Source organism: Mixophyes fleayi, chromosome 4 (assembly GCF_038048845.1).
Source record: "Mixophyes fleayi isolate aMixFle1 chromosome 4, aMixFle1.hap1, whole genome shotgun sequence".
NCBI lineage: Eukaryota > Metazoa > Chordata > Amphibia > Anura > Limnodynastidae > Mixophyes > Mixophyes fleayi.
The window spans coordinates 188703043-188713895 of record NC_134405.1 but is presented as its reverse complement, the minus strand read 5'-3'; the positions used below and the strand labels follow the sequence as shown (position 1 = coordinate 188713895).

The 10853-nt window shown below is 39.5% G+C and overlaps 1 protein-coding gene across 5 annotated transcripts in view; it reads left to right on the top strand.

Annotated features, from left to right (window-relative positions):
- The first annotated feature begins 311 nt into the window (after positions 1-311).
- The window catches only part of MDFIC (MyoD family inhibitor domain containing), a 97363-nt gene continuing 86821 nt past the window's right edge, over positions 312-10853 (top strand). Inside the window, exons 1-3 of one of the 5 annotated variants that reach the window (XM_075209010.1) lie at positions 312-632; positions 6130-6268; positions 7799-7950. In XM_075209010.1, the coding sequence (XP_075065111.1) occupies positions 7857-7950 (94 nt within the window). In that variant the 5' untranslated portion in view covers positions 312-632; positions 6130-6268; positions 7799-7856. Of the gene's footprint in view, positions 633-5887; positions 6028-6129; positions 6269-7795; positions 7951-10853 lie in introns of those variants that run through there. The other 4 variants (XM_075209008.1, XM_075209012.1, XM_075209009.1 and 1 more) reach the window with 4 other exon arrangements.

Below are 10853 nucleotides of genomic sequence, written 5' to 3'. Positions count from 1 at the left end.
TAGTAAATCTAGCCCATGATTTCTAACCTATTATATTGAATATAATTTGTATTCACAAGACTGAATTTCACTAGTGTTAATTTTATTGTGATGAATTTCCAGGCTCTGTCTCTGACATGTTTTTTTCTGTGTTGTTCTATCAAAACTACTCATGTACTGTCAGCTGAGTTTGTATAATTCATCTCTGTCTTTTGAAAAAAGTTATGTATAAGCTGCTAAGCACTAGATGGCGTGTGCTGGTATGTGTGCGTGTGGGTGTTTGTGTGCCTGACATTATGTACAGTTTGGAAGCAGAATTCTGTAATGGCTGCTAACTTGGAGTGTGCAGATGCAGTATGTATTTGTATATGAAGTTGTGTCTGTACATCTGGTCTGTGCTGAAGAGAGTTGAATATTGAACTGCAAAATACCCATGACCTGCTGTGATGTGTTTCTATGATTCACCCTGTGGGAACAGACGTTTTAACATGCAGGGCAAGATATAACAGAGCACAAGACCTGAAGAAAGTTTTTGTCTAGCAAGAGAACTCAACTTACTGTGACATCTATTACAATTAAATATATCTACATACAGGGATGTAGGAGGTTTGGAAGCAAGGAAATCAGCTGGACAAGACATAGCAGGAAGAATTGTAAGTAAGTTCCTCCAAATAAAAATCAGCTGCATTCTCTCACAGGCTGTGGTGTGTGTGGCTGAGCTTGTTATCTAGAAGAATATTTGTGTCAGCATTACTTCTACCTAAATGAAAAAAAGAGAAAAAAAAAACATTGGACGCTAAATGCAACACATCATTGTGAAAGAGATAGATGAATTAAGTGAACGTAATGAATGTTGAGCAGTAACGAATACTGAGCTAATATATACATATCTCTAGTGTAATTTAAATATAAAGTATGTTTTATGGGAAAAAGATCTAAATGTGTTACTATTGAGATAAATTAATAGACATGTTTAAAACTATTTACCGTATCAAGGAAAAGGCCCTCAGACTACACAACCTAATCTACAGTATGCCCCTTTCAGATACAGTACTTTTTGTTATTTCTTGCAGACTCACATATGCATACAAAAGTAAATAACCTACCAACAGGATTTAGTTTAGTTTGATCATTTTTTTCTGAACATCTGAGCAAATAAATTTTTGCAGGCAATATATATTCTTGGTTGCTCCATTGGTGAAATATCACACAAGCGCAAACCAACATTTAGATTACAATTCTTGTGAAGCCAAGCATATGATTATGTTGCACAAGTGTGCAATGATACATGCAAGTATAAAAATGTGTTAAGTTATGTGTAGAATTACTTACTCTGATGGTGGGGCAGAATGCGTAAGGGCATCATATAAATTTGACATACATCTCTGGAATCTTAACTGCACAATTTTTTTTTTATAGACAATAAGTGAGACTACTAAAGGAATTTCATTTCTGTACACAGGATTTACCATATGCCTTTACAGCAGAACATGGGTAAACAGCTAATGCTTCAACTTTCTATAAATTTCAACCAAGTATGTATGGAAATGCCTACAGCATCCATCATACACTGCCATGCACTTATGTGAGCTCTCTAATGGTGCTCGACATTTTTATAGCTGGGATGCCCAATTTTCCGTTGCCATTGTTTTAGCACACATATTATCAATGTGCCATTGTTTACCCTAAAGAAATGGTTCCCAATAGAATATAATGCATGTTTGACAAACAAATTACCATAAAAATAGATCTCGGGGCCCCACTTGTGGTCCTGATCCACAGTTTATGCACTGGATAAAGCATATTTAATTCTTAGGGATCACAGGGCTCTATGAAACTGTTCACATGAATGTTTGTATTGTGTGCATGCATACATTTCACAAATTTTAATTAGAGCTTAAAGCGCTAGCATCCTATCACAACCCTATAGGGATCAGTGATCCTTTTAAGATATTCAAACATGCTCCATTTTAAACTCACACCATCATTGTTTATTTGTAAGGTGCCACAGATTGCACAGCGCTGGACAGACAGTATTATAAAGCAAACAAAATAAAACATGAGCAAGTATAAAAGTTTACACTAGTATCAGATTAATCCAACTTAAACATAAAACAGAACATGACCTAGGACAGGTACAAACGTGGTAGGCAAAGGTGGGACATGAGACAGAAGAAAAAGTGGGCCCTGCTCATGAGAGCTTACAGTCTACAGGGAAGGGGAAGCAGAGACAAAAAGAGCTAATAAGAAGTGGGATAAAGAACGTGCAGAGGTAGTAGTCATGGTAGAGGGTGGGCTAGGCTAAGGTAAAAAGATGCGTTTTGAGGGAGTGCTTAAAAGATTGAAGATTTGGGGACAGTCATTTAAGGTGGGTAAGAAAGTCCCAGAGCGGAGGGAATGGGAATGATTGTGCCACGTGAGAAGATCAGAGATGCATGAAGGAGAGGCCTCAGTGAGGGCTTTGTATGTAAGCAGCTTCAATTGAATTCTATAAGAAATGGGAAGCAAGTGTAGAGCTTTACAGAGAAGAGCAGCAGAAGTGGAGCATCAGGAAAGGAAGAATAGTCTTGTTGCAGCATTTAGGACAGGCTGAAGAAAGGAGAGCCGGGTGAGAGGAAGGCCAGTTAGTACAAGACTGTAGTAGTCAAGACAGGAAGGATGAATTAATGAGGGTTTGATGATGTATTGAGTTAGAAAGAGGTGTATTCGAGCAATGTTCCAAAGGTGGAAGTGACAGAATTGGGTGGAAAACTGAATATAAGGAGTGAAACTGAGGGTGCCGTAACCCTATGTCTTGATCATCATCATTAGAATGTATTAGCACTACATACACAAATCGCTATTTAAAAACGACAATCAGACCTTAAAACATCACAAATTAAAGTAGTTTATATTAAAACAATGTAGAGTATGTATTATGGTTGCCATCTATCAATAAAGTTCTAGCAGTTATTAAAATCCATATTTAGCAGCCAGTAAAAAATACATTCTTGTCAACAGTCTCTAACTTCTATAGGCAAATTTCATAGAATGGCTCTTAAAATTTGTTGCCCCTGGAAATATCCATTTTTAAATATTGACCAAATGCACAGTATAAATCCTTCTGTATGTGAAATGCAATATGTACTATCTATTCTTATTCTCTGGAACTTGTAATTTGATATTTTATTAAAGAATAGTAAACATGTTACTCTGGGGATTGTAGAATACCTAACCAATATCATTATCTATAACATGCATGAATGGTTTAGCAAAAATGTGCCCCTGAAAATTAGTTTAGCATTTTGGGAAGTGTGAGAGATGTGTTCAGAAATACATTATTATCATTTATTTAAGAAACACCAATGTACAGGGCCGCACTTGCCATCTGGCACTTCTGGGTAATGCCAGAAGGGCTGATGGTCAGATGGCCCAGTCCGCATGCCCGCCAAACAGCGAGCAGGGTGCTGCTGCTCGACGGACGGAGAGTAAGTGAAGTGCCACCTATGCAAGTAATCACCTAGGACGGCACCACGTGACAGGTGCCGCCCCATGTGAGTACACTTCACTGACTCTCCATCCGCTGACCTGCGCGCAGGATGAAGGTGCTGCTGCTCGGATGTAACAAGGAAAGTGTCTGTGTGGCTATAGTGTGTCTTTGTGGCTATAGTGTGTCTGTGTGGCTATTGTGTGCGTATGTGGCTATAGTGTGCGTGTGTGGCCCCGTGTTGCTATAGTGTGCGTGTGTGCATATACTGTGTCTGTGTGGCTATAGTGTGTCTGTGTGGCTATTGTGTGGCTATAGTATGCGTGTGTGGATATAGTGTGCACATGTGGCACCGTGTTGCTATAGTGTGCACGTGTGGCCCCGTGTTGCTATAGTGTGCGCAAGGCCCTGTGTTGCTATAGTGTGCGTGTGTGGCCCTGTGTTGCTATAGTGTGCGTGTGGCCCCGTGTTGCTATAGTGTGCGTGTGTGGCTATAGTGTGTCTGTGTGGCTATAGAGTATCTGTGAGGCTATTGTGTGTCTGTGTAGCTATTGTGTGTCTGTGTGGCTATAGTGTGTTTGTGTGGTTATAGTGTGCCTGTGTGGCTATAGTGTGCGTGAGTGGCTATACTGTGCATGTGTGTGTTTGGCCATGTTCATATAGTGTGTGCAAGCGCACAGTATTTTAATATAATATGTGAGGGAAGGGAGGATCTTATTATATTGTGGGAGGTAGGCTATTTAATGGTGGAGTGTATGTGGGGGCTAATTATTTAAGGTGAGGTGAATGAACCTTTAATTTAATGCTGGGGTGGTTTAGGGCTATCAATTGAATATGAGGCTGATTTTGGGGAGGAGGGCTATTTATTAAATGTGAATATGAATTATTTATTGCAGGGGATGGTTGTGGAAAATGGTTATATTTATTAAACGTTAATGCTATTTAATTTATTGCTGGGACTGTTTGGAGGGAGGGAAATGTTTTTAGTAAATGGGTATACTGTTAATTTAATGTTGGGGCTGGTTGGAGGGAAATAGGTCTACTTATTAAATGTGAATATTATTATTGTGGGGACTGGAGGGAGGCCTAATTATAAAACGTGAATGCTATTGTTTTAACACTGGGGCTGGTTGGAGTTTTCTAAATCTCATGTACCCATTTTTTTTTAAAATAAGGCATACAATATTCCAGGATCAAGAAGACAAGAAGGAACTGAGCTAAAGAAACCAGCTGCTACAAGTGGTGAAAGTGACCAAGACAGGTAGGAGAGAGCAGGACAGTCTGCCAACTGTCCTGAATCTGGTGGGGCAGTCCTGAATTTGGGTGACTGTCTCACTTATTCAGGATTTGGTCTGACTGCAAGGACAGCTGCTTGTGAAGGCAGAGCTTTGTGCTTCTAACAGTAGTGCCTGTGTATTTTTCTAAAATGATAACCATGTTACATAATAGGGACCCCGCTGTCTTAAATACCCTGGGCCCCCTGAGCCTTAATTCACCTCTGGTTAGGGAAAGGGAACTGCTAGCTACTCCCAGTTCCTGGACAGGACCCAGACTGCAGAGCAAGCCGAGGGGCTCTAAGTCTAACAAGATTTGGTAATCTTGTTAGACTAAGAGCTTCCCTACTCACTCTACAGGAAGTTCCCATCCTGATGGATGTCAGCAGCACCAGAAGCATAGATAAGTACAGTGGGCTGGGGGTGTTATAATGTGCCTGGGGGTATGATGTGGTCATGATGTGGCTGGGAGGGCGTGATAAATGTAATGTTTTATTATAATGTATGTATCAATGCCCCATGTTGAACACACCCACAACACAATGTGGTCACGCCCTTTCGGTACATAGTTTCTTTCCTGCTGGAACTGAGGTGGGCCTGTGTACTTTAAATGCCAGGGCTGATTTTTAGTCCCAGTCTGGCCCTGCCAACGTATAATACAGGGCTGCACACTGTATCATACAGTTATCTATACACAACAGTTCCTGAGTCCATAGAGATAAACCAAATTCCCTACCTCAGGCACACATGCTAGGGCCAATTTACTCAGAAGTCAGGTAACCTACCAGTTTCTTTTTTGGGTGAGCAAGAAAACTGGAGTACAACTCACGATGTCACACACTAATGTATTAGTTATTTACAATTTATAGCCTTAGATACTGAAAACTCCTAAATAAAATAAATACTATTGCTACATAACCTTTTATGTCAGTATAACATATACCTTTTAAACAGTATTGTTATATAAATAATGGCTGTACAAATAATCACTGTTTTTGTTGTTGACAATCTGGTACCTATGCAAAAATTAAACTTTCACTTGGAAGCCTCTACTGTCATATATAAGTCTGTGCAGTGTGTAGCTCACTGTGTGAATAATGCACCGTACTGGGCCTCTTCACTGAACAGACAGGATGGGTGTGGAACTCTGCTAGTCATCTCATTATAAAATGAGTATCATACTTTGTAGGGTACACCCTCAATTCATAACCTCTATAAGAAGTCAATGTCTGCTCTAGAGTTGCTTAGATGATTTCCCCGTCACAAAGCACTATCTGTATCTCTTGTATCTGTATCTCTTGCGATGCGGTAAGAAGTTTTCAGTGACAGCCACGACCAGTTTTGATGCATTAAGTGCACCTTTGACTTTAAGTTTTGACTGAAGTACCAGGAGGGGGCGGCACCCCAAAGCCTCCTCCTTTGTCTGTTTTAGGGCGGTCGGCTGCCTGCCAGAGTGGGATGATTTTGAGTCTCCGGAAATGATGAAAATAAGGATTGAAAACGAGAAAGAAGAGTGAGTGAACGAAAAAAAAAAAGTTCCTTCTTCAAGGTAAAGATTTGAGGCTGGAGTGGTGTCCTGTATCCCTGTACTGTGCCTCATGTGTCTAGTCGGCTCTTATCTAACGGGACGCGTTGTCATTCCTTCACTGTGCAAACTGATAACCCTGCTGCTCTGCTCTGCACGGCTCTCTATACTGGCAGGCTGTTCACTGCAAACTTCTGCAACTAGTGCACGGGCACTTTGCTGACTAACATCTGTACTACAAAGCCTCCTTTCACTGCTAACACATTTAACTTCTTCTATGCTGCACGTACTAAGAATTGAGTTAAGCTTGCATTGTAATCGTATGTCTGTCACTAGGGGCTTAGTAAAAGGTGCACAATAACGGAGAGTTTTCTTTCAGTGATGCAGTTTATTAATTTCTATTGTATAACCCTCATCAATGCTCATTTGCAGGGTGGGTGGTGTATTTTACAGAGCTGACAACATGATGGTCTTTTCCAGAAAAGTCCCAAACACCACCAAGTTAGGTTTTATTGATAACTTTGGGAAGAGACCTAGGATTTTACATATCAAAAAATGATTTTTGAATCTGATTAATCTAAGAGCTTATTCATATATAGGAGGTGCCCACACACATTAGGGACTTGAGCTCATGGAAATGGAGGCAAAATAGGACATCTAATCAACTCATAACTTGGTTTTTTGTTATGTTCATGCTCTGTCATCTGCTTTGGTAAAAAAAAGTAATGGGTATGAATGTTGGGTGTAACCTCAGGATCCATGAGCCCTTCTAGATTGCCTGTCAGTGGTGCTGTCACCTTGCTGAGAACAGTTTAGGTCCTTTGTAGGAATTGTTCCCCTTAGATTTAAATGTTATTGTCCTATAGGGTATATTTTGCAAATATATGTCCTAAACTAACTTGCGTTGGTTACTTTCTGGCAGAGTCTGTCTAAAGTAGTGCTCCTTTAAGTTTAAAAATAGAATACCAGCACACCCATGTGATTTGAAGTTTGCTCAATATCTCCTTATAGCTCCCAAATATGTTGAAACTGTTATAGAACCCTATATCACTACAGATGCTTATAGATGAAAGTAATCAGGCTTTCAATGAGAGCAAAAGAATTTATAGATTTTTTTCAATTGAGAAAGCAACAGACAACGCCTTGGGATAAATTTATCAAGCTGCAGGTTTGAAAAAGTGGAGATGTTGCCTATAGCAACCAATCATTATAGCTGTCATTTTGTAGAATGTACTAAACAAATGGTAACAAGAATCTGATTGGTTGCTATAGGCAACATCTCCACTTTTTCAAACCCGCAGTTCAATAAATTTACTCCCTTACGTTTCAGTGGGCACTTAAGCAATCCTTTTCTCATGGTGACTCGCGGTGTCATTTATTTATTTGTTGTTGGCATATATTTATTTTTTAAAAAATTGAATAGTTATGTTGTAAATGTATGCAAGTTCAGGACATAGTAGCCCTCTCTGTGGCATTTTTTGTACACTGCATATAAAGACTGAGAAGGTCTATGTGTGTAGTCAGTGCAGTCATGTTTCTTGTTTTCTCCAGCAGTGCCTGCTGCAGATTTGTCTTTGGTTACATTTGTGTTTCTTGTGGAGAGACCTGGCAGATGTCCCAAGTGAGAGAACCTTTTCCTCCAGGGCCTGTAGGGCCTGAACAAGATACTTCAGCTGAAGACAGCCTCTTGATCTCCCTCCCCTTGGGTAAATCTCTGAGACATTTGTATGTGTGTCATGTCTTCCTCACTGTTTTTACAGTCACCTGAATTTGTTTTATATGGGATTAACACTGTGAATTACAGTACAGAATAAGAATGCTTCAGAACTGACGTCTTGGTGAAATCAATTAGTGATGGTGGGAGGGAAATTTTTGCTGGCCATTTCCAATCTACAAGATTGTTGTTCAGAATTAAAGGGGAATCCATTAGCGTCACAGCATTATCTGGGTAAGGGGAGGCCCACTCCTCACTGTGCCATAAGACCCAATTGTAGGCATGGTTGTAATAGAGAATGTGTAATATGACTGCCTTCTGAGTCTGCAAAATATGCATATAAGAAAAAAAGCTATCTCCAGGGGTGCACTGAAGACCAAGCAATAATTTAAAACTTAATTTTTATTGATATGCATTAAAACTTTTGTTTTTCACATTTTTTCCTGCATATTACTCATATTAGCAGCAAACTATAAACCGATATGTTGTGAAAGTATGGAAAGATGTGAAATATAAAAGTTGGCTGATTTCACCTATAATACCACACAAGATATAGCGATCTACTTTGAATGATAAAGTTGTTAATTAAAGGCTGTATTCGAAATTGACTTTGTAGCAGTAACAAGGGTAATGCTGAGGGCCAATGTGCTGTGGGATGTACTGTTTGTTCTCTTTCATAGTATCAGCAGTTCTTCTTTATTGTTGATATGTCGCTTAAAAGATTATTGTATTGTAATATTGCTGCTCCACACATGACTGGCTCTTTGCCTAAATATAATCAGTTAGGAACAACATCTAAATTAGCATCTAATATGCTTTTGCTGCTTTTATATATGATAAATAAGGGTACACAGTGAAAACGCCAATGCACATTTGGCAGTACACTTTGGGCTTAAATGATTTTGAGTGAAAGTTTAGGATATTTAAAGAGTGGTCCACCAATCAGCTTTCTTAATGTGACAGGTAGATTTATGAAATAGATGTCACTTGCGTTATAGCACAATAATGCAAATTGTTTTAATATTATAAGGCTCATGCAGTTTTCATTACAAACAAAGGGGAACGCATAGGGATTCCCCACGCAGGGGGAAAGGAGTCACTCAATTAAACTTGAAACTAAAATAAGGCACACAATATCAATAATGCGCATTTAAAAATGAAAGGAGAATCAAAAACAATCCACTCATAAGAAAGAAAAACAAAAATAAAACCCCCTCCAACAAAAAAGCAGACAACCCCAAAGAAATATAGCAGGACATATCGGCCTTCATTTTGATCATCCGGAGATATCTCAACCATGGGAGGGGTACCATGGGGTAAGAGCTGATCAGTGGGCTGGGGAGATTCTATAAGGGCCGCTGGAGAGTGAGCAGTTGGAAAATCGGAAGTATCTTGGGGGAGCCCCGGGGCCATCTGTAATATATTCGTGCCACCTGAACCATTTTATGATGGGAGCTGATGCAGATGAGGAATAGGGCATATCTATTGTTACCATCTCAAAGCTATACTGTAACTTAAAGATGATTCGGGCAGTGGTAGGAGGGGACTGAGACTTCCAGTTTTGTGCTATCGCTGCTCTAGCAGCTATTAATATGTTGCCCAAGAGGTAGCGATCGTGCTTTGGAATGGAAGTCGGATAAACATGGAAAAGGGCTAGGGCTGGGTCTGGAGCAACAGGAGTCTTTAGGACACTTGAGATCAGAGCAAATACCTCGTCCCACAGCGGCTGTATGACCGGGCATGACCAGAGAACATGAAAAATATGGGCTATTTGGGAACATTGGCGCCAACAGAATTTTGATTGGCTTGGCCAGTCAACCTTTAGTTTTGCAGGAAAGTAAATATGTTTTAATTAATATTATGATTATCATCATCACCATTTATTTATATAGCGCCACCAATTCCGCAGCACAGAGAACTCGCTCACATCAGTCCCTGCCCCATTGGGGCTTACAGTCTAAATTCCCTAACACGCACACACACAGACAGTCTAGTGTCAATTTGTTAGCAGCCAATTAACCGACCAGTATATTTTTGCAGTGTGGGAGGAAACCGGAGCACCCGGAGGAAACCCACGCAAACACAGGGAGAACATACAAACTCCTCACAGATAAGGGCATGGTTGGGAATTGAACTCATGACCTCAGGGCTGTGAGGCAGAAGAGCTAACCACTAAGCCACCATGCTGCCCATAATATATATATATATATATATATATATATATATATATTGTAAAGTGCTTCACAGAAGGAGGGTCACATTAAACATACCAAGAATATTGGAATATACCTTGCAATAAAAGGTAAAATCTTTTATTTTTTTTTATTTTTTTCCCTAAGCTGGAAAAAACAAATAACATTCATTTGCCAATAATCTTTTTGTCGATGGGGTATATGTTTATTTTTTAATGTGAGTGGAGATCCTGTTTCCAGTACTCTCTGTTCCATTCCTTTGCAAAGAGTTGCGTTGTATAAAAGGCTGGTTAGTTGAGTGGAGCTTCATTGTAGAAGTGTGCTATTTAAGATTTTTTTCTTAACTTGACCATTGTCTGTGTGATGTGGTATGTGTATTTAATTGTTGGTAATACATAGTGTGACTTACATGTTACCACTTTTTAACAAAGTTGCAGTGGAAAAATCAGAGAAAGACTAGACAGTACATTTTTACCTTTAGGATTCATAGTCTTTGTTTAGTATACTTAATTTTTGATATGTTGTAGCACTGGTTGAACATCAGTGGCCTGTTGTTATCAGTGTAATTGAAAGTGTGGATCAACAGTAATCCTGATATTGCAATACAACTATGCCTGTTGCCCAAATATGATGCTGTATTTCTAGCTGTTAATTGGTATAATTGTTTTCTGAAACCAATACTGGTGACCAGTTTCTCAACCCA